Genomic DNA, 26,011 nt, shown 5'->3' on the forward strand with positions numbered 1-26,011 from the left:
TCGAAATAATCATTAGTTTATAAAACTAAGAGGAACTTAATCAGATCATTTACACAAGAGTGCAGTAAAGTCAACAGTAATGGCAACCCACACACTACAAGCTGAGAGAAAGTACACAGGTCCACACATAACAAAGGACAGTGAAACACTTCAAGTTTAAATGCAGCCTGCGTTGTATGTTTACTCGATGCCCCCCCCTTAATGCCTGGCTTTCAACAACTGCATAGCATGCCTAATTTATATGTCGTGTACAAACCTACCGAAGAAAAGTTTGTAGAAAAAATGTAATAAGTACAATTTACCAAACTATTCACTGAATATATGTTGCAACTATTAGCATTACTGTCTCTACCAACCATTTTCTCCCTTATTTTTCTGAATATCTAAATGATTATTAGTTCATGATTTAAGTAAGAACGTAACTAGAAGGCCACAAACACCATTGCATGGAAGTCAAAAGGAATGGCAAATCCACATGCTACAAGATGAGAATGAGTAGCATAGGTCTGTACACAACAGTGGTGAGTGAGTATACAGGCTGCCTTCATTGGTTACTCACTCCTCGCCCCCACCAGTGCTTTGTGCACAAGTGCACAGCAGGCCTAGAGTGATTGCATAATTTTGAAGTTTTCTCACACAAACTGAGACAGTGGTAGAATTAAGGTCATCACTTAGAAACAAAATTACAGTTAGTGAAGTTGCATGAAGCAGGATATAGGTGTACTAGTAAAAGAATGGAAATATTATTTAAATAACAACTGAGAGAGATGACGAATTTTTTTTTATTTTAAGTACCTCTGCTGAGATGAATCGTGACCCTCTGTTGTGGTTATTAGTGATGGTAAAAGCTGCTCATCATTAACAAAATGTATTATGGTTGCATTTCCTGAAAAAAAAGGCAGGTTTAATTATTTTGACTACATGACCAAGCTGGTAATGAACCCAATATAGTAGTGCAAGGGAAAAGTGCTGCAGTGAAATATACTGGTGGCTGAAATTGTATGAAGGAAAAAATTTAGTACATAAGAATATATGGATTTGTAATGTTTTCCAGATTTAAGAACAGCAATTTCAAGTAGCTAAAAGTTGTCATAAAATAAATTACCTCATACAAATCTTGTGATTTCGAGGGTAACAAAGATGATGTGCATACTGATAGTGCCACTTACTTTACTGGGACAAATGATATGCACTCTATCACCTATGAAGCCATAACCGCAGATTAAGGCTCTAATGTGGTACTTGGCTGGTTGCCACTATTCCTTAAAACATGCTGATGAAGTGTTATATCAGTTATCCCAGATCTGTGAATCCAGAATCTTCTCTGTATTATAGATTATAGTTGATTATTGGTCCTTCTTGTGCATTTCTTAAGGCTTAAAAAGCTTGTACTGTAAATATAAAGTGATATGACATACATAATCAAAATCTAAATAATTTGGCCTTGGTTAGTGAAGTATGAGGTGTGTTTCTGAAAAGTGCCCTTTAAAGTCTAATAGCTGTTAATACTTCACTAGACACTTTTACGAGAGATAACATTTTGTTGGTTTGATACAAAATGTCATGCATTAGGATTTTTATAACACTATATTCTTTTTCATCCATGACCAATACTGATGCACTGAAAATAAGTTAGTTATTATATCTGATGAGATAACCGCCATATTTTAAGAAATATAACAAAACTATTGAGTGTGGTTTCTCATCGACACAAACAGTGTAACAACTTCAGAAAAAAAGTGCAAAATATATACAGATTGTGAACTGTACATAATACACATTCTAACTACCATGAGTTAAGGTTCACTGAGGCTGTGAGTTCTGTGTTCTATAAATATTGTGCCTCACTGAATCCTGTAAATGACTCACTGGTATACAGGAAGTATACATGCAGCTAAAATTTGCATATTTTTGTGTTGTGCTGTCAGGTTTACTGATGGGTTCAAGTTCTACGTTCCTTTCCATTGAGCTTAATGATGTGCAGCGATGCATTTCCGTGTTCTGTGAGAAAGTGTGCTTGTCATAAATATGTAAAGTACTGTGTTATCAGTGTATGTGTAAACAAATGTCCAAAATGTACTATCATATAGTGTAATATGGAAAGATTTGTGTTTGGTCTAATAGGTAATCAGTAATGATGACTACATTTTGGAAGATGGACTGTAAAACTGTTGATTGATGTTGAATGAAGTAGATTCGTTTTAGCAGTATGTCTTTCAATTACCTAACATTAACATTTTCAGTAAAATTACTGTTTCAGATACCCACTGGTATGGAAGTTGAAATTATGTGTTTCTGCTGGTTTTTGATGTGTTTTGCATAACTCTGACCTTCATTTGTACCAGAAATCAATGCCTTTAGAGATATTCCCCCTTTTTCCAATGATATTGGGGGTCTCCTGATGGATGCCAGGGTTTTGGCAAGGGGAAATCACAAAAAGTAGTGATTTGTGATAGAACTGAAGGTCAAATTCATTCACAAGATACCAAATATCATAGAAAAGCAATTTCAAACAAACCTAACCAGGGCTGGATGTCAAGAACAGTAATAATACCACATATCACTAATAATGCATGCCATTTACCTTTTCAAAGCAAGACATGTAAAATCTTAGTCTCATCATACAGCTTCACACCTCTCCTGGTTTGTCACACAGAAAGACGTTCACATTTGTAATTAATGGAAAAAGTGGATATATGGTCAGCTCTTGTGGGCATGTGTTTTTGTTGGTTGATCACAGTGCATCCACATGTATTTCAACAAAAATAAGTAAAGTATAACATATGCTGCATTATATATTCAAAAGGATAATACAAAGAATACTATCATGGTTATGCCAAGTGCAATAAAATCCATACATCTATACCTCAACATGACATTTCGACTAGAGATATTTAAAACTTGAGAATTGTGGTATATTCTCAACCTTCAGTACATATGCTTAATACTTGAGACAGGTTTGAAAGACAAAATATTTACCCTTTAAATATCTATATGTATAACACTACTTTTCACTCCTAACTTCTCTAAGGTGAGCTATTCTATATCTATATATCCACATATAGATTTGTGAGTCAGTTTAAAGGATGCCCATCAGGTGTGGGTGGTTGCTGAGTTGACAGTGTGTGACAATGTCTTCCCACATTCAGTCAACTAAAAGCACTCTATATGAACACAACATACCTCGTTCACCTTCTGCCTTATACTATCAAGTCCTTTCCCCCATAATGTATGGACTGTAACACCATCCTAACTACACAACACATTTATCAGATGCCCCATCTACAATTCACACACAAAAAATATTGGAATTTTGTATCAACACAGGAAAACGTTTTGACATAAACACTGTTAAGTGATTCCAACCTAGACAATTAACTTGGTGATTTCTCTCCTCAAAAAGACAGCTGATCAGGATAATGTGGTTTAAGATATGTATGAAATTTAATTCATCTATTATGTACCATTTACAACTATGTATTGTATAATTTTGTTGTTAGCACAACTGATTGTCTCTTCAATAAAATATTCCTGCTTCATCCATTCACCTATATACTATTCAGATTTAGTTTATAACTATTTCATAATAGGACAAGTAGGTACAGTAGAGAGCTAAAATGGTTACAGGCCTGACGACTTCCTCATAGGTCCTGGACATTAAACCCAAGAAACCAACCAACCTTATAGCCATGCCAAAGACTGCATATTCTCTTGAGTTTCTAGGCAGATGATGTTTATATCAGATGATAATTCTAAAGTTTTATAACAGCTATCATGAAAAAATTATCAATGAATCACATTAATTATTCAATGGAAAAATTATCAATGAATCACACCAATTATACAAAGAAAAGATTTATGATATAAAATAATAATTTGTACAAAATATTTCACTGAAGGTAAAATAAATTGTATGAAATGTGCCGTTGCAACTCGCATGACACTTAGGCCTATATATCGATCTATATCTCTGATGCCTGTTCCTTCCCGAAACTCCCTCAAGGGGGTGGCCATGGCAAAAGTATCTCCGCAACTAGTGAACTTAAGCGTTGCTTTGTAGCCTTTGCACTTTACCCTTAAAAAGCCACTCCCAGAGAGCAACTCTAGTACAGTTTCCAGTTTCCTACCAAATATTCAAAACTACTTCTACCTAATGTGTTTACCTTATGTTCCAATCTACCATTTCTACCTCAAGTTCCTACCTACTTAAACCAAATTTTTCTACCCAATGCTCCTGCCTGAATGTTTTTCCTTAATACTTCTATCTAGTCCTACCATTTTGCCAAAAGGCAGGGCAAGGGCTTAACACTAACCGCAGGAAAATTTAAAATTATGGAGAATATGCTATGTTAAGTAAGAGTTGTCAAGTGTTATGTGTAACAAAGATTGTATACTTGTGGATAGAATGCCAGCAGTCCACATATGGGTGAGACAGAACAAAAACAGTTACCTGGGTCAGGGGAATCCAACTGGACAACCACTGAAGTGTGCTGGCCCACTGCACAACTGTGACAAACCCAAGCAGGTAGTACTGGTAGTACCTCACTAGTTGGTGGCTGCCTACCAACTACTAGAGCAATAATAACCAAAATATAGTTCTTTAATTAATTTTTCATTGAAATTTGAATATCTGAAATGGTATGGTTAAAATCATTTTGTAAGTTTAAAAGAAAGGTGAGATTCCTTGGTTAAAATGTCAAAAGTGGATTTTTGTTATATACGATATTTTTACACAGTTCCCTCTTGATTTTGTACTCATAAATTTGATACTACAGTACTTACTGATTACTTACATGCTTACAAATTTTGTATATCTCCTCGTTACACAGTACAGATAAGCTTGGCACATCATCAGCTGCAATTTAACCACATCTCCGCTGTATCAAATGTAAGAACAATGTTACAGTAATGGATAGAACAAGCCAAGTAATGAAACTGAAAATTCTGACATCATACTGAAGTTTAAAAAGTTGTATGGTGTCACTGTTCAAGATCCCAATTTTTCACAAAAAGGGTAAAGATGGGCAGCTACACACACAAAAATGAGAGATATATGGACAGACACCACTCAAACAGAGTAAATTTTTAACCGTTGCAGGAAACTAAGAACACAGCTCTTATTGAACCTCATAAGACAGAGTAAGTGTGAGTAACAAACATCTCACAAATAACAAGAGTTTAGTGTTACATTTGATGAGCATAATTCCAGCCTCATTTACTCGCTGTCATTTGTAATGCTCTAAAACCACAGCCCACTATCCATAATCATGCCCCAGACCTTTCCATTGCTTCCTCCAGCTGCTTCGTGCCCTGGTTCAGTCCATCACTCCAGTTCATTCTGTCCTGAGCACAACTTTCACCCTCCTGCATCTTCTGGTTACGAGCACTCAGATCTTTTCAATACATCCTTCCATCTACAATTTGGTCTCCCTCTTCTTGTACCCTTAACTTCTGACACACATCCTCTTTGCATGTCTAAACCATTTCAGTGCACTTTCTTCAGCTCTCTGATACATACTCTTCTTATCACCACTCTCTCTTACCCTGTTTTTACTAACCCGAGTAATCCTCCTTTCACAAATTATTGCTCTTAAACTTTTTTTTCATTTTCCAACACATCCATTCTCCTTGCATCAATACAAAATACATCCATACAATGTCTAAACTTCATTTTTGTCCAAGACAGAGCTCCCTCTCATGTAGAAACATAAGAGGTTTGTCACACTTGACCTATCCCTAAGAACATGCGGTCTCATACTTAGGTAATTTCAATCTTGATCATTTCCAACACACCCAACCTCCTTCACAGATCCTTATCTATAGCCCATGCCTTGCATCAATACAACATACATTCATATAATATCTAGTCTTCCCTTTTGTCCAAGACAGAGCTCACTCTCTCATCAAAACAGAAGAGGTTTGTTATGCCTGACCTATCCCTAAAACTATGCTGTTTCACACTTGAGTGATGTATTTGTAGAAAACCATGTGTTTGCCTTATAGCCATCTTTTCCAGAACCACACAGACCAAACTCATCAGTGAGAAGGGTTTGTCATTCAGCACCTGTTTCCAGTCACCTTTCTTGGAGATAGGTATGATGTCTACCCTTTTCCATTTCCTTGACAATGCATCTCTCCAGTAACATTTTGAACAGTATTTCAAGTTATTCATCTAGCATATCAGCACACATTTCCAGCATATATGCTGAACCTCATCAAGACCATGAGCCTAGTATAGATCAAGAAGACCTTTTAGTATTCTGTTAATGTCTTTTAAAGATATCTCAACATTTTCTAAAACCTCCTCCACAATCACCTGGTGACACAACAGATTACAATCTTGTCAAAGGACTCACTTAAAAGGAGTCCACCAGCTATCAATGGAAGCTTCTGAATCCCTTGGATCATAGGGAAAGGGTTTGTGGGGGTTATATAACAATAATAATAATAACAATAATAGGCATTTATATATAATATTTTGATGTATACAAAACAAAATATATAATAAACATATATTTTTCACATTAGGGTTGTTTCCATAAATCACAAATCATATTCTGTCTGAATAGAATTCTGTTACAATTGTAGAAAATACACTTATTGAAACTATATTGCAACATCATGAAGAAGTGAACAGCATTTTACAAAAGAACTTTAAATGTTTCTGTCAAAATTAAAGTATTCATATAGACCCTGTTAAAAATACCCCTATTAACGGGGCTCAGCCAGAGGTGAGGTAATAGTTACATAATCAAAACTTCCTTACCAAAAACATGTAGGTTTTTCAATAATAATGTCTTTCACAGTATCACACATCTTGTAATGCAACAATAAAAAATATGGTTTTCTTTTTAAAAAACAGTTATATAACCTTTCAGTTATGTTAACATTTTTTTCCAACTAAAAAGAAAATATATGGAATCTGTTTTGCACACTCTTCAATCACCTGCATTGATATGAAATTATCAAAAGAGATAAAAACAAAGTCTGACAATCAGGTGCTTCAACCTTCTTGTAAGTGACTAGCTAAGATCAGACCAAACATTATACCCAATGATATATTTCGTTGAGAGTTTTGAATATAAGATAAATAACCAAAGGTGACAATTTTGACCATACAATCACATACAAATGAAATACAAATCTATCTGCCTTTACCAGTAACTTCCTTACTATAGAACTCCTTTCATATATATATATATATATATATATATATATATATATATATATAATCTTTTTTCTTTCTTTTAAACTATTTGCCATTTCCCGCGTTGGCGAGGTAGCGTTAAGAACAGAGGACTGGGCCTTTTTTGGAATATCCTCACCTGGCCCCCTCTGTTCCTTCTTTTGGAAAATTAAAAAAAAAAACGAGAGGGGAGGATTTCCAGCCCCCCGCTCCCTCCCCTTTTAGTCGCCTTCTACGACACGCAGGGAATACGTGGGAAGTATTCTTAATCCCCTATCCCCAGGGATAATATATATATATATATATATATATATATATATATATATATATATATATATATATATATATATATATATATATATTTTTTGTCTCCCTCGTTAGCGAGGTAGCGCAAGGAAACAGACGAAAGAATGGCCCAACCCGCCCACATACACATGTATATACATACATGTCCACACACGCAAATATACATACCTATACATCTCAATGTACACATATATATACACACACGGACATATATGTATATACACATGTACGTAATTCATACTGTCTGCCTTTATTTGTTCCCATCGCCACCCCGCCACACATGGAATAACAACCCCCTCCCCCCTCATGTGTGCGAGGTAGCGCTAGGAAAGACACCAAAGGCCCCATTCATTCACACTCACTCTCTAGCTGTCATGTAATAATGCACCAAAACCACAGCTCCCTTTCCACATCCAGGCCCCACACACTTTCCATGGTTCACCCCAGACGCTTCACATGCCCTGGTTCAATCCATTGACAGCATGTCGACCCTGGCATACCACATTGTTCCAATTCACTCTATTCCTTGCACGCCTTTCACCCTCCTGCATGTTCAGGCCCTGATCACTCAAAATCTTTTTCACTCCATCTTTCCACCTAAAATTTGGTCTCCAACTTCTCCTCGTTCCCTCCACCTCCGACACATATATCCTCTTGGTCAATCTTTCCCCACTCATTCTCTCCATGTGACCAAACCATTTCAAAACACCCTCTTCTGCTCTCTCAACCACACTCTTTTTATTTCCACACATCTCTCTCACCTTTACATTACTTACTCGATCAAACCACCTCACACAACATATTGTCCTCAAACATCTCATTTCCAGCACATCCACCCTCCTGCGCACAACTCTATCCATAGCCCATGCCTCTCAACCATACAACATTGTTGGAACCACTATTCCTTCAAACATAGCCATTTTTGCTTTCCGAGATAATGTTCTCAACTTCCAAACGTTCTTCAAGGCTCCCAGAATTTTCGCCCCCTCCCCCACCCTATGATTCACTTCCGCTTCCATGGTTCCATCCGCTGCCAGATCCACTCCCAGATATCTAAAACACTTTACCTCCTCCAGTTTTTCTCCATTCAAACTTACCTCCCAATTGACTTGACCCTCAACCCTACTGTACCTAATAACCTTGCTCTTATTCACATTTACTCTTAACTTTCTTCTTTCACACAATTTACCAAACTCAGTCACCAGCTTCTGCAGTTTCTTACATGAATCAGCCACCAGCGCTGTATCATCAGCGAACAACAACTGACTCACTTCCCAAGCTCTCTCATCCACAACAGACTGCATACTTGCCCCTCTTTCCAAAACTCTTGCATTCTCCTCCCTAACAACCCCATCCATAAACAAATTAAACAACCATGGAGACATCACACACCTCTGCCACAAACCCACATGTTCTTAACCGGTCCAACTTTTAAAGGGTATTATGCATACACACACACGCTGATATATTCATTTCATTTCTATGAAAATTCTATAAGAGTCCTGCAGCCCTTACCTGCACTACCACCATTAGCAGAGAAATGTAAACTCCTTACGAGTGAAAAGTTTTGTGACAAGACTGTATTCCTAATAATAACACCTTCACCAAAGGTGACTTTTAGGTGGTAGTGTAACCTCTTCAAGAATTAGCCCAGTAACACCCATATATATATATATATATATATATATATATATATATATATATATATATATATATTATTATTATGCTTAATCGCTGTTTCCCCACGTCAGCGAGGTAGCGCCAGGAAACAGACGAAGAATGGACCATCTACTCATCTACACATATGTATACATAAACGCCTATACAAGCACATATACATATCAACATATACACATATACTTACACATACAAAGACATATATATACACATGTACATATTCATACTTGCTTGCCTTCATCCATTCCTGGTGTTACCCTGCCCCACAGGAAATAGCATCACTACCCCCTGCTTCAGCGAGTTAGTGCCAGCAAAGCAGACAAAAAAGGCCACATTCGTTAACAGTCAGTCTCTAGCTATTGTGTAATGCACTGAAACCACAGCTTGCTATCCATATCCAGGACCCACAGACCTTTCCATGGCTTACCTCAGACATTTCATATGCCCTGGTTCAGTCCACTGATAGCACGTCGACCCTGGTATACCACATCGTTCCAATTCACTCTATACCTCTATACATCCTCCTGTATGTTCAGGCCCCAATTGCTCAAAATCTTTTTCACTCCATCCTTTCACCTCCAAATTCTCCTAGTTCCCTCCAACTCTGACACATACATCCTCTTTGCCAGTCTTTCCTCACTCATTCCCTCCATATGTTCAAACCATTTCAACACATCCTCTTCTGCTCTTAACCACACTCTTTTTATTTCCACACCTCTCTTACCCTTTCATTATTTACTCAGTCAAACCACCTCACACCACATATTGCCCTCAAACATTTCATGTCCAAAATATCCACCCTCCTCCATACAATCCTATCTAGAGCCCATGCCTCACAACCATATAACATTGTTGAAACTACTATTCTTTCAAACATACCCATTTTTGCTCTCTGAGATATTGTTCTCTCCTTCCACATATTTTTTCATTGCTAACAAAACCTTCACCCCCTCCCCCATCCTGTGACTCACTTCCGCTTCCTTGGTTCCAAATGCTGCTAAGTCCACACCCAAATATCTGAAACAGTTCACTTCCTCCAATTTTTCTCCATTCACTTACATCCCAATTAGCTTATCCTCAACCCTACTGAACCTAAAGTACACTTCCTCCAATTCTTCTCCATTCAAACTTACATCCCAATTAACTTATCCTCAACCCTACTGAACCTAACAACCTTGCTCGTATTCACATTTACTCTCAACTTTCTCCTTTCACACACTTTTCCAAATTTAGTCTTACATCATTTTAAAATCTATCACTAAGCAATCTTCCATTAACAGAAACTCTTTATGCAAAGGGTGGGGGGTATGTTGCAGAACAAAAATTGCCTGTAACTCTTAAACTTTGGAACATATATGAAACTACTAACTCAGCTTAACCCTTTAATCAGAAATGTGAGACATACATATTTACTTGGTAGATGAGACCTCACATAAACTGCAATCCACATTTTTGTTCCCACAATCGAATTCCAGATGATCTCTGATGTTGAAAGATGCTTATAGCCTCCTTTCACAATTCTGCACAAATTCTTCATATACCTTTCAGCCATGGCATAGAGAAGAGGTAGTAGTAGACTGCTAAGCAGAGATGATATCAAGCAGTATTTCCTCTTTAGTGATGAAGGATCTCGTGACCCAGATGATCCACTTGAGGAAAAAATCTACTTGATCAAAAAAAGAAGCAAGTACACCAAAACACAATGCAAACAAGGTGGCAGTAGTCAAGGCATGATAAAAACAGGCTGCAAAGCACTCATCACTACCTTAGCAGTACACTCCTGCATTAAGTTGAGGCCTATTTCAACTTTCTTCATTGTTTCCCTATTCTTACATGATGCTCTTTCATAAGAAAATATTTTCCTTTTCACTTGAAATATGCTAGTTTTCAGAAGCACCAGGAAATTCATGTGCATGCTCAAGGAATTAAGAGCAACTTACCGTGCTCTCTTATCACTCAATTTAGGCGTCTTATGCAAACTTACCAGAAAATATATGGTGTGGGCTTAAGGTGGCGGTGAAGAGGGATAATGTAGAGTGAAGTTTACTAGGAGGGAATGGGAGGGGCACTATGGTTGTCCAAGTAACCTGAATCATCTGAATCTGATTTAGCAACTGTTACAACTGAAGTAAAATATTTCTGATTCTTCTGATAGATATCAAATGCTAACTTTGTGGTGTGCCTTTCTCTCTCTCAATAAAGCCCCTTGTAGGCATATGAAATATCTATTAGCCCTCTACACAACATTTAGGCACATTCAGATATAAGGTTCATACCAATGAGAGATACAGCTCTGAAAGACAACATTTCTGGTAACCCCTTGGTTGTACAGCAGCATGTAGTGGGGGATATTTCTGCCTATTCCACAAGAAGATTTTCTGCCTCCAACTCCATGAGTTCCTTATGAATCAGATCCTCAGAATGTGACTCAGGAAACTCAACATCTTTCTTCTTTTCCTTCACAACCAACACCACTGTCAAGTTGCTTTCATTAGCTGAATCTATGGCAACATTTCTGCCTGCCTGAAACCCGACAAACCCTGGCAATACCTTGCCCAAAAAATAATTGTTTGTGTGATTTCCTTTTATGGCACAGAGGTGCTGTCCACAACATTGAAGATATTGTGATTCTTCCACCACTCCCTGATCATAGGGTCACCCTCCTCACCTGAACTTGTTAAAAGGTGGAGCATGAATGTTACAGTCACACCCTAATCCATGAGTTGAAGCAAGGAAGAGGTGCTTTTAGGAAGGAACTCTACCAAAATCTTGGTTTCATCTTATGCAGGTGTTCAGGATAGCCTAATACATTGTCAAAATAACCAACATTTCAATGGCTAAAGTTTCTCCAGCACAGTAATACACTACAGGTAGACAGAAAACCAATGAGCCACTCATGAAAAATACTTTTGAGTTACTCAACCCATTTGATTAGAATATTCTGCCTCATCAACATGCAAGCCAGTTCCTTCATTGCTATGGGATTTTCTGCATGAAATGTGAGGAAAGACTTGAGCTTAAAATCTCCATCAGCTTTCCCACCAAACAATTTGACAAGCGATCTTTGGTTGCTTTAAACCTCAGAGAAGTCTTTTCTTCTTTGCTGATGAATGTCCTGATTGACATTCTTTTCTAAAATTAGCCAGTCTCATCCACATTAAAGATGTTAAGATTTGTGGCTCTCTTCCTCAGTACTTTTCTTTAAATACTCATGGTACCGTTCTTCTGCCTCAGTATCAGCAGTGGCAGCCTCTTCAGCCATACAAATGTTACAGACACTAGTGACCTCTCTTAAACTTGTCAAACTACTCCTTACACTGCACCAAGTTTCCTCCTGGCTTTTCCCTTCAAATCATTATATAAGGACTTGGCCTTCTCCTTTATAATCATAGCTATAATCAGCACACTCCTTTCTTTCTGGTCTACCTGTTCCTATTCAAAGACTTCATAGGTATTCCACCTGTTCCATCACTCATGCTCCTACAAACTTGCTTAGCTTTAATGGTGTAACTGACAAAGAATTCAAGCTTATTCATTCTCATTTTCGTGATAGCGGCCAGAGCTGATACAGACCCATGTACTTGGCTACAGCCACGAGTTTCTGGCATCATCAAACCTTCTAGGCATCTCTAATTTCACAAGAGCAACAGCCTTACATCCTGTATTCCCAAGTACCTTTAACATTCTTTGCAGACATAATGAAATGGCTTCACCTACTTTGGAGGCATGATACTACGGATTAAAGGGCACACAAACTGTGACATCATCAAGCACTGGCTGAAGTGTTTTCATTTACAAGATGACTGCAAATAGTTGGACCATGAACCAAAACGTAACTTTGCCTGAGGCGGCAAACAGATCGAGAAGTAATTTGCCACATCATTATATAATGCAAAAATAAAAATACCTTAAAACATCCAGAAATATTTTATTATTAAGGGAAAAGAATTTTTTACACAGTAAAGATATGAGGGATTTTTTTCAAATCCATCATAGCCATGAGGGATTACATGATGTCATCTGAATTTGTACCCTAATTCTCAACAGTCGAAAGCACAAAATATTGCTACAGGAGCTGTTGCTATGCAGGGACTCCCAGTACAGTATAGGTTTACTGGAGTTCACCTACAAGTGACTACAATGCGAGCAAGAAGTGCCCTTTAGTTAGGCTGTATCATCGTCAATGGACGGAGAGCAGTACAATCTCGCTGAAAACCTCCTCACACCAAAGGAATCCATAATTTTCCCACCCTTGTGTGGGGTGCAGCTTTAAAGATTTAAGAGACCCACTGAAGGGGTCCTACTACCACCAGTACTACCATACTAATACTATTACTACTAATACTAATTAGATAAATAACTATAATAATAATAATAATGTTTATACAGGTTTACCCCACTTTTAATGAATGTACTTTACAAGACTTCTTAGTTTAAGAAGTTTATTTTCAACACCAAATATTCTATACAAATGAGGCAGTCCACAGTTAAATGATTTGGCAAGAACAAAGCAAGCACCTAATTTCAAAATCTGTACCATCTTATTACTCTAAAATCTGAGTGGTTTACAGGATCTTATTCTCTGAAATCAAAACGACAAGCCAGATTATGTTCAAGTATGTAAGGCTGGCAGGTATACAACTCATTTAGTGGTCTACCATACATTATCAAACATCACTGTAACACACACACACACACACACACACACACACACACACACATACATACTGATGACACAGACATTGAACAGTTCCTTGAAAAGTGGGGATAGAACATCCAAAGGATATAGCCAAAAAATTAAACAAGATACTGGTTAAAAAAGACAAGGTAAATGAGGCAGATGAATGGAATTAATTGAATGGGGAAATAATAAGTACAGACAAAATACATTAGTTTAAATGGCTGAGTGAGAGTAGGAGATGGGGTACTATGAGTTTGAAACTCCCTACCCAATGAGTACAAATATGTACTTCACATGCAAAAAGTCCTGAGGAAGGGAACAAAAACTATACCAGAATTATGAGGCCTGACTAATATGGAAAGGCCAAAGACCTTAAATTTATCCAACATGGAAATGAGAAGTGAGTTGTGACATGGTCTCAACCTTTAAGTACTTTAAGTAATTTCGTGGTGGTGGATGAAGGGAATAAACTGAAGGGTGGAAACAGTAAATGCTGACTTCATACAGAAGCTCAAAAAGTTGTAAGACAGTAGGCAGGGGTCAAGAATGGGGCCCCATGAGAGTAGAAATACCGGCCAGTATAGTACAAATGAATAATCACATGCCCAAAAATGATTACACTCATATATTATAAACATATTATCCATAATAAATTGTCCAAAACATAGTATAATTTCCTCCAAGTTGGTTTGGTCAGGAGCTGAGTGCATGGAGGAGGAGGTGGGTAGGTTGAAGGTGTACAATAAATGTGTTTTTTGCCACTATATACACTAAGCACATTACACACACACACACACACACACACACACACACACCCACAACCACACACACACACAAGTATGAAGTCTGTTGGGGATGAGAGAGCTTGGGAAGTGAGTCAGTTGTTGTTCGCTGATGATACAGCGCTGGTGGCTGATTCATGTGAGAAACTGCAGAAGCTGGTGACTGAGTTTGGTAAAGGGTGTGAAAGAAGAAAGTTAAGAGTAAATGTGAATGAGCAAGGTTATTAGGTACAGTAGGGTTGAGGGTCAAGTCAATTGGGAGGTAAGTTTGAATGGAGAAAAACTGGAGGAAGCAAAGTGTTTTAGATATCTGGGAGTGGATCTGGCAGCAGATGGAACCATGGAAGCGGAAGTGGATCATAGGGTGGGGGAGGGGGCGAAAATTCTGGGAGCCTTGAAGAATGTGTGGAAGTCGAGAACATTATCTCGGAAAGCAAAAATGGGTATGTTTGAAGGAATAGTGGTTCCAACAATGTTGTATGGTTGCGAGGCGTGGGCTATGGATAGAGTTGTGCGCAGGAGGATGGATGTGCTGGAAATGAGATGTTTGAGGACAATGTGTGGTGTGAGGTGGTTTGATCGAGTAAGTAACGTAAGGGTAAGAGAGATGTGTGGAAATAAAAAGAGCGTGGTTGAGAGAGCAGAAGAGGGTGTTTTGAAATGGTTTGGGCACATGGAGAGAATGAGTGAGGAAAGATTGACCAAGAGGATATATGTGTCGGAGGTGGAGGGAACGAGGAGAAGTGGGAGACCAAATTGGAGGTGGAAAGATGGAGTGAAAAAGATTTTGTGTGATCGGGGCCTGAACATGCAGGAGGGTGAAAGGAGGGCAAGGAATAGAGTGAATTGGATCGATGTGGTATACCGGGGTTGACGTGCTGTCAGTGGATTGAATCAGGGCATGTGAAGCGTCTGGGGTAAACCATGGAAAGCTGTGAAGGTATGTACATTTGCGTGTGTGAACTTATGTATATACATGTGTATGGGGGTGGGTTGGGCCATTTCTTTCATCTGTTTCCTTGTGCTACCTCGCAAAAGCAGGAGACAGCGACAAAGCAAAAAAAAAAAAAAATATATTATCCCTGGGGATAGGGGAGAAAGAATACTTCCCACGTATTCCCTGCGTGTCGTAGAAGGCGACTAAAAGGGGAGGGAGTGGGGGGCTGGAAATCCTCCCCTCTTGTTTTTTTTTTTAATTTTCCAAAACAAGGAACAGAGAAGGGGGCCAGGTGAGGATATTCCCTCAGAGGCCCAGCTCTTTGTTCTTAACGCTACCTTGCTAATGCGGGAAATGGCGAATAGTTTGGAAAAAATATATATATATATATATACATATATATATATATACATATATATATATATATATATATATATATATATATATATATATATATATATATATATATATATATATATTTTGCTTTGTTGCTGTCTCCCGCGTCTGCAAGGTAGTGCAAGGAAACAGACGAAAGAAATGGCCCAACCCACCCCCATACACATGTATATACATACACATCCACACACGCAAATATACATACCTACACAGCTTTCCATGGTTTACCCCAGACGCATCACATGCCCTGATTCAATCTACTGACAGCACGTCAACCCTGGGGATAGGGGAGAAAGAACACTTCCCACGTATTCCCTGCGTGTCGTAGAAGGCGACTAAAAGGGGAGGGAGCGGGGGGCTGGAAATCCTCCCCTCTCGTCCCCCCCCCCCCAAAGAAGGAACAGAGAATTGGGCCAGGTGAGGGTATTCCCTCAAAGGCCCAGTCCTCTGTTCTTAACACTACCTCGCTAATGCGGGAAATGGCAAATAGTTTGAAAGAAAAAAGAAAGAAATATATATTATCCCTGGGGATAGGGGAGAAAGAATACTTCCCACGTATTCCCTGCATGTTGTAGAAGGCGACTAAAAGGGGAGGGAGCGGGGGGCTGGAAATCCTCCCCTCTCGTTTTTTTTAATTTTCCAAAAGAAGGAACAGAGAACGAGGCCAGGTGAGGATATTCCCTCAGAGGCCCAGTCCTCTGTTCTTAACGCTACCTTGCTAACGCGGGAAATGGCGAATAGTATGAAAGAAAGAGATATATATATATATACTATCCCTATGGAAAGGGGAGAAAGAATACTTCCCACATATTCCCTGCGTGTCATAGAAGGCGACTAAAAGGGAAGGGAGCGGGGAGCTGGAAATTCGTTCTTTTCTTTTTTAATTTTCCAAAAGAAGGAACAGAGAAGGGGGTCAGGTGAGGATATTTTTTTTTTTCATACTATTCGCCACTTCCCGCGTTAGCAAGGTAGCATTAAGAACAGAGGACTGAGCCTTTGAGGGAATATCCTCACTTGGCCCCCGTCCTCTGTTTCTTCATTAGGAAAACTAAAATATATATATATATACATACATACATATATATATATATATATATATATATATATATATATATATATATATATATATATATATATATATTAGTCATGTATCTATGACTAATTTTAATTACACAGAACGTCACCCACTTGGATAAATGAACAAAGAATTGTCATCAAAAATGAAAACACTAACACTATAGAAATCATTTCTTTATCATAAGACCAACTACTAAATTTTCATTGCTGCCTCTACCTTTTACTGGGGACTAATGAGAACATGGGAGTTTACATAACACATTACGAGAGACTGATATATGTGATTGTCTGTAGCTGCATAGCATGGAAACAGTGCCATCTAAATGAGTTCTCAATTATACAGTTTCTTTGGGTATAATGGAATTCATGAAGGCCATTCTAAAGTAATAACCAGAAAAAACTCTTACGATTTTTATTTGCCTCACTAACAATATTTCTTCAATCAAAATATGCCTAAAAACATTCTAGTTCTGGTCTAGTTCTAGGTACGGTTTCTACAAGCACATATTTCTTTTCCTATTCTGCTTCAATGGAAAACTGTAATGTATACGAAGCTTTACTTTTCCGATAAACTGTCATGTACAGTGGATATAAATGCTTCGTAATGCATCATACGATGAACAGAATCCTTGTTGAAGTTAACTAGGTACTGTTTGGCATCATACCTACAAGAAAAAGACTTGCTATCTGTCTATCTATCTATATCTTTGAGGCCTGTTCCCTTCAGGAACTCCCTCTGAAGGGTGGCCAAAGCAAAAGTCTCTACAACTGGTGAACTCCAGTGCCACTTTTTAGCCTTTAGTGCCTCACCCTTAACAGGCCACTGGCAGAGGGCAACTCTAGCATAGTGATTTCAGAGGCTTCTTAATGATCCTATCGACTACTACCTAATGTTCCAACTTATTACTTTTACCTAATGCTCCCACCTAATATTCCTAATTTTCATTTCTACCTTGTGCTCCTGTCTAATGTTCCTACCTAATATTCTTCCTACCACTTAGCAAAAAGGTAGGGCTAGTGCATAGCACTTGACGCACGAAAAATCTACAGTTTCAAAAAATGAGTCATGCGAGTTAAGTGTTTTTAAGTGTTATGTGTGACATGGAGAGATTGTATGTTAATGGAATGAATGCCAGCAGTCCAAGTGCAGGTGAGGCAGCAAGGAGAGACATTTACCTGGGTCAAAGGAGTGCAACTTGACAACCACTGAAGTGTTGGCTCACTATGCAGCCATCACTAACCCAGAAACAAGTAAACCCATCACGCATGTAAACGATAGGGATACATTCCTTAATCTTGACCTTTTTCTCACATCTTTATGATCTCTACAAGAGGCAAGTTCATAAACAGTGCACATAATTACAGTTTTAAATGTATATGTATATATAAGCATTATATGAAAACAGCACAATAGCTGACTAGTATTTGCAAACAGAAGCAGACATACAGGCACTGACGGATGTGGTGGTGAATGGTGGAGGTGGGATTCTGGTTGGGGAGTTGTGAGAGTAATAAACAATGTGATCCTGGAAATCACTTAAATTCCTTAAGACCAACCCAAAGATTCACTGAAAGTACCATTTGCTAGATTTATCGAACTTCCTACTAATTTGATGGCATTAAGTCAAGTGTGGGTGTAACATGTCAGCTGGTGGAATCAAACACAATAGCCAAACACAAAACCCAGATATGATAAGCTGCACTGGAGTAAGTGAGCAAAGTGTGTTAGCTACTAACTTCCACAATTCACCACACCATCTCCACCTTCCCCTCCCATCTCATTTTTGAGAACTGCTGTTTTTACTGTTTGTGGAATTAACTTTTGTTCTTGTTAACTATTAATATGGCAGATTCAAAATCAGTGAGAAAACGTATTATCTGAGTTCGCTCATGATGCAAGTGAAATCCATTTCCATGAAAAATCTATACAATATTTTTCTGATGCTTGTACTGAAATAAATCAATTTGTACAATATATTATTTTTCTTATACTTATTCAGTTTCCCGTGTTATCGAGATAGCACTACGAACATATGAAGAAAACATCTCATTCACACATCTATTCAACTAAAAATCTGGCCAACTCAATCTGTGAGATATTTAACATTATGCTAGTGCAAATGACACAAAAGAGATATGTATTCAGAACAAATTGCTTAAGCATCTCAAGTTTCTTTTCTAGTATGTTTGTACTGAAATAAAATTTACATTTGTACAATATATCAGTGTACAGTTAAAAAAGTGGAAGTCAGTATCAGCGAGAGATCATGACATTACGTACATCTAAACCTAAAGATAAATGGACTCGGTACGCATTTTTGTTGATACACAGTTGACCAAAGAACATTAAACCTCAAAATACAATGACAGTTATCTGCAGATACATGACTCAGTTACATGCTGGGATGCTGTAACAGTTACCCTCTCCATATGTCCAAAACATTTCAGCAGACCCTGTTCAGCTCTCTCGCTCAAACCTAGCTTACGAGAATGCTGTATAATAATAATAATAATAATAATAATAATAATAATAATAATAATAATAGTAATAATATATAGAATAAAACAACCATAGGGCCCCTTTAATGGATCTGCATTTCTGAGGCTGCACTCCACACACGAACAGGGAAATAATGGACTCCATTGAGACATGAATGTCCTCAATGTGACCATAATACTCTGCATTCATTCTCAACGATACAGCTTCACTGAAATTGATTTCTCATATGCAATGTAACCACCTGTAGGCAGAGTCCAATAATGCCTGCAATAATGAATATATACATATATATATATATATATATATATATATATATATATATATATATATATATATATATATATATATATATATATAAATATCCCTAGGGATAAGGGATAGGGGAGAAAGAATACTTCCCACGTATTCTTTGCATGTTGTAGAAGGCAACTAAAAGGGGGAGGGAACGGGGGCCGGAAATCATCCCCCCCAGGTTTTACTTTTCCAAAAGAGGGAACAGAGAGGAGGACTAAGTGAGGATTTTCTCTCAAAGGCTCAGTCCTCTGTTCTTAATGCTACCTCACTAACATGGGAAATGGCGAATATGTACAAAAAAAAAAAATATATATATATATATATATATATATATCTTACCTTCCTGTCTCACAATTTCCTCCTATCGAGCTCCCACAGTGCTCAGGAAGCCAACCACATCCATCAGGCTCGGCCACAGGTCAAAACATGCGGTGGTGATGTGTGTCACTTTGTGGGGTTAGCACAGGGCAATTGAAGAGTAACCTGCATTGTCTCCATTGTGGACATTCCATCTTGGGCTTGGGACTTGTAATGCAGAGTCTGCATTTGCATTACTATTGAAAGGTGGTGGGAGCCTAATTTGATCTGGGTGTGTCTGATGAAGAGAAGGTAGTTGTGCTTGTCGGGTCATTTCAGAGTGTGTACAGTGTCAATGTTATGTTTGCTAAGGAGGGGGAATCTGTGGGTGTAGGACTGTACAATGCAAAGCAGGAGTAAGCATTCTATTTCTTTTATTCTGTTTAGCTGAGGTTTGATGGTCATTTACAGAGTGGTTAGGATGGGAAGGGTATAGTGCTGTTGCAAAATACTGAGAGCCAAACATAATGAGGTTAGATTGCATTGGAAGCATTTCTGTTGAATGTTTGTGGTTGCTACCTAGTCAGTGATTGTTCTCAGTGTTTTGTTTTACGTGGTCTGCATTTTTGTTATACAGTACTTGCTCTTTATGGTGGATGACTAGGCAGGTGGGGCATGGTTTAGGGTGAAACATGTAAACTGTGCATAGGAAATACTAAGGGATTCTTTTTGTTGTCCTAATCCGGTACTAGTAAGTGTTCGACGAGTTTAATGTTTATGACCATTGTGTTGAAGTTCATGATGTGGTGAGTAAATTTCATGAGCGTACCCATATATAATGCCCAACAAGGTTGAGTTTTGAGTGGGAGTGCTTGATTATTCAGGCTCATGGGACAGAATGGGTCAGATTCGTGTCTTTCAGGTATTACGAGGGTGATAGTAGACGTCTGTGGTGATGCAGGTACTCCTTACAGAGTGAGCCAGCAACATATGTGCTTGTCTGTTGTTACTCGGGTATGGTCAGAGTACTATGGTATGATTATTGATTCATCTATCAAGATAGGACTTTCAAAGTATGGTCTGCAAAAGGTGATGGGAAGTCATACAGGGGGATACTGAAGAGGGTTATACATATAAATACACTAAATCCCACTTGAAACAACTGCTCACTCAAGCTTCAATCGAACTGACACTCACAACATAACTAAAACCTTAACCCCTGAACATCTCCAGCTGGATATTCATGTAAGTTGTGTCAAGCCTATAAATGGAAATTCACACACTGAGTTTCACACCCTAATCTCAAGGCCACATGCCAAGCTTAGGTGGTGGCTGAGGTAGTACTGAGTGGTAATTTTTCTGTCAGTCATCCTTCAGTTATCCTCCAGCCATACCAATCAGTTTCTTTTTTTTTGAGAGAGAGAGAGTCTGTTAAGAAGGAAACTGAGTGGCTTTTAGCAAGATTTCAAGGACCTGGTTGATGATCCTTAATTACATAATAATAATGATCAGCCTTTTTATACCGACTCTTTCAAAAGTGAAAGTTGACTGAGATGAAATATGAGAAGGTTTTCTAACAAAAGTGGAGGCAGTGCTGGCAACACCTGCCCAACCTTGAGTGGTGCAGCTGGTAATTCTACAAACTTTCATTAGTTTGCTGTTATGAAAATATTGTCAATGAATCATATTAATAATAACAAGAAGGGATCTATCATATACGATAAAAAAATCATAATCTAAAATTTCTGGTGTAAAATAATAATACCCAGCGGCAATTCACTTAACACTCTGGCTTCACTCCAGCACTTTTCAGTACCTTTTGCTAAAACATCTACAAAACTTCTACACATTATTAGTCAAAATAGAGGACAAAATGCACTCGAGTGATTTTTTCCATTGTTATGTGAACATCTCTGAAACTATACGGTTAAAATACTTTTTATAGGACTTGAAAAATGAACATTTTGACACTTTTTTTTTGGAAAGGAAAATTAGTGAGATGTTTAAGGGTTATAGACCTTCCTTAAAACAAGTCCTAAAAAAAATATCAAACTTCTAAATGAAACAATATGTTTTAATTATTATCCAAGCACTTACAGTTATCTTCAACCACTCCTGGTTACACAACAAAATCCAGAACATCTTAAAATCAACCAACACAGTTCCAATCCTGAAACCTTCCAAACCATCCAATTCCCCTCCTCCTACTGCCTTATATCACCCCCAAGCTTCATTATCAAACTCACCGAAAATCTGATTTACAAAAGAATGAACCAATATATTCCACTTTCACTTAAAAAATACACACAAAATGGTTTCAGCCAATCAAAACCCTCCTCCTCCAGTATCAGTGGCAATATCAACAAGTAATTCAGCACCATGAGATACTTGACTCCACAATCAGGACAAAAAATGGTCAGCCAACTTCAAAGTTGGCTGTCAAGTAAGAGTCACTCACAAAGGCTTCACTTTCAAAATCCTTGAGCTTTACTGCAGAGTTCACCAAGATGCAGTTCTGTCTCCAACCTTCTTTAGCCTCTTCCTATATGACCATCCATCAACTTCAGCAAACCACAGCAAGTCCCTTCATAAGCTACTGACAAAACCACCAGAAAGCAAACTGACCGGACCCACACAACAAAAAAACATGAAACATCACACAATTAGCACACTGGTTTACCCAAAACTGCATGTTTCCATCATTAAAGAAATCATGTCATCTTCTCAACCTCAGACAAATATAAATTTAACACAATAGCTCCCATAACCCTGAAAGGTCTACCACTTTCATGCAATAGAGCTCCAGCCACATTGGGCAACAGCTTTTAAACACATATAACATTCATTCCTCACAAACATCAATAGAAATTCCATACACAAACTTAATACCCTTGGAACACTAACAGGGGTTTTGGACAAGAAAAAGAATCCCGTGGTACCTTGGTATCCCGTGATACCACAGTACCGTGGTACCGTGGTATCCACTCAACTATGCCTTACTTGCCTGATCATCCAGCCTGTCAAAAGTAAACATAACAAAACTGCCAACAATAGCATACTCCAGTGATATTAGCATACAAACCACTATCATCCATGTACAAACAAAAGATTATATCTTCACACTTCAGCAACCCATATTTGCACATTCCCCCCTCCCCGAACAAACATGACACTGACAAACAACTACAGGCAGTAACAACTCAACAAGCTCTAAACAACTGTCCTTCCAACTTAATCTTCACTCCACCAGACATACAACCATTTATAACTTCATTCCCAGGCATGTACTGTTCCACTTTTTCCTCAGCTTTCTGGACACCACCCATCTCTACATTATAAACACCAATTCAACATATCATTAAAAGATCTCTCATGCCCAAGATGAAATTTCCTTCTTGGGGGGAAAATACTCCTTAACACTGTCCTGCACTCACCTTTAATAGACATACACACAGCATCACCACACTTCTTGGCCTGTGCACTTGCTTCCTGGATGTGGCCAGCTTCCCAAGCACTGAGAGCCTAACAGAAGGGGGTCATGGGACTGGAAATAAAAATCTTTATATATTCATTCATTATATGTTGTCGCTGTCTCCCGCATTAGCGAGGTAGCACAAGGAAACAGACGAAAGAATGGCCAAACCCACCTACAAACACATGTATATACATACACGCCCACACACGCATATACATACCTATACATTTCAACGTACACATACATATACATACACAGACTTAAACATATTTACATATGTACATATTCATATTTGCTGCCTTCAATCATTCCCGTCGCCACACTGCCACATATGAAATAGCATCCCCCTCCCCCCACGAGGTAGCGCTAGGAAAAGACAAAAGGCCACATTCGTTCACACTCAGTCTCTAGCTGTCATGCGTAGTGCATTGAAACCACAGCTCTCTTTCCACATCCAGGCCCCACACAACTTTCCATGGTTTACCCCAAATGCTTCACATGCCCTGGTTCAATCCATTGACAGCACGTTGACCTCAGTATACCACATCGTTCCAATTCACTGGGGATAAGGTAGGGTAGAAAGAATACGGCCCACATATTCCCTGCATGATGTAGAAGACTAGAGGGTCGAGAGTGGCTGGCTGAGAATCCTCCCCTCATATATTACTTTCCATAAGAAGGAACAGGGTAAGAAGTCAAGTGAGGAATTTTCCCCCCTAATGCTCGAGTCATCTGTTCTTGATGCTACCTCACTCGTGTGGGGAAATGGTAAGCATTTATGTATGTGTGTGTGTGTGTGTGTGTGAGATCAAATTGGAGGAGGAAGGAGGGAGCAAAAAAGATTTTGAGCATTCTGGGCCTGAACATACAGGAGGTTGAGAGGTGTACAAGGAATAAAATGAATTAGAACGATGTGGTATACCGGGGTCGACATGCTGTCAATGGACTGAACCAGGGCAAGTGAAACGTCTGGGGTAAACCATGTAAAGGTCTGCGGGGCCTGGATGTGGATAAGGAACTGTGGTCTCGGTGCATTCTTATTCTATACATATTCGCCATTTCCCGCGTTAGCAAGGTAGCATCACGAAAAGATGACAGAGCCTCAATTGAAAATATAAAATCCACACTTGGCTTCCTCCTCAGTCTCTTTTTTTTGTAAATTAATGCAGGAGGGAAGGATTTCCAGCCTCCTGCTCCCTTTCTCTTAGTCGACTTCTACTACATGCAGGGGATAAGTGGGCAGTAATTTTCCTCCCAAAGTCTTTGAATTATATACATAGCATATCTATTTATAATTGCCAAGGATCCCGTTTCCATGAGCTCCTGCATTCCAAGGATACACTATCTACAGGAGGGAAATGATGGATTTCCTTGGAATGAGAAGGTCTTGGATGAGACCATACTCCTAATGATACAGCCTTGCCAAAGATGACTTTTCACTTGCTGTGTTACTTATGTTGGTGGAGTCCAGTAACACTTGTGTTTGTACATGTGTGTGATTATCATTTATGCATTACAGGGAGTGAGAGTTGCCCCATCTCTTAACCTTGTACATGTGCAACACGTCTGTACTCCTATGTACGCATGTATGTACATATTCACACACATACACACACCCTAGCCTATGCCAGGTACCAATTTTATCAACCAGCCCATAAGGGATGATGAACATCCAGGTGGACTGTGGACCGGCTGCTGAAACCAGGCTTTGAACCTATGACTGTTTGATCCCAGGCAGCCCATGCATGCATGATCAATATATATATATATATATATATATATATATATATATATATATATATATATATATATATATATAAACACACAAATAGAGAGAATATTCCATTTTGAAAGAAATAAATCACGTGCATTCTTATGTACAAAAAATAATTCTGGATAAACTTTTTCATGACATCAGAAACATATGAATTACCTCACTTGGCTTAATATTTGCAAGTCAGACACAATATGAGTCATTTATATTTCAATTTGTACAAAGCCACTTGACCTGGTTATACAAATCTTTAAAAAAGTCTTTAATGTGATATTTACTTTGTGAACTACCTTATCATCTACAAATTTGTTGTTTAATAGCTATTAAATGAAAATGTATGAAGTGGATGACAAGCTATGGTACAAAGTCAAAACAACTGAAAATGCCCCCAAGAGAAACTAAATGTACCTAAACAAGATGAATTAGTATTCACATAATAAATAACACTATGTACTGGAAAAAATGGTATAATCGCAGGTTGTATCATCCTCATCTTCTTCTACGGTCTCTTCCTTCGTCGAGTAGATACACCATCCTGGCTGCGGCCCGACAACCATGGTAACGCAAACTCCCTGAAATATGCATATAATTAATAAATCCCTCTCTAAATCTGTCTAGATCTTATAAGA

The 26,011-nt window shown here is 38.3% G+C and overlaps 1 protein-coding gene across 5 annotated transcripts in view; it reads right to left on the bottom strand.

The window, feature by feature from the left end:
- Positions 1 to 18,289: 18,289 nt before the first annotated feature.
- Positions 18,290 to 26,011, bottom strand: part of LOC139747173 (uncharacterized) — a 45,174-nt gene continuing 37,452 nt past the window's right edge. For all 5 annotated transcript variants that reach the window (XM_071659144.1, XM_071659140.1, XM_071659141.1 and 2 more), the window contains one exon: positions 18,290 to 25,954. In XM_071659144.1, the coding sequence (XP_071515245.1) occupies positions 25,882 to 25,954 (73 nt within the window). In that variant the 3' untranslated portion in view covers positions 18,290 to 25,881. The remainder of the gene's footprint in view (positions 25,955 to 26,011) is intronic.

This window comes from Panulirus ornatus, chromosome 67 (assembly GCF_036320965.1).
Source record: "Panulirus ornatus isolate Po-2019 chromosome 67, ASM3632096v1, whole genome shotgun sequence".
Lineage (NCBI taxonomy): Eukaryota > Metazoa > Arthropoda > Malacostraca > Decapoda > Palinuridae > Panulirus > Panulirus ornatus.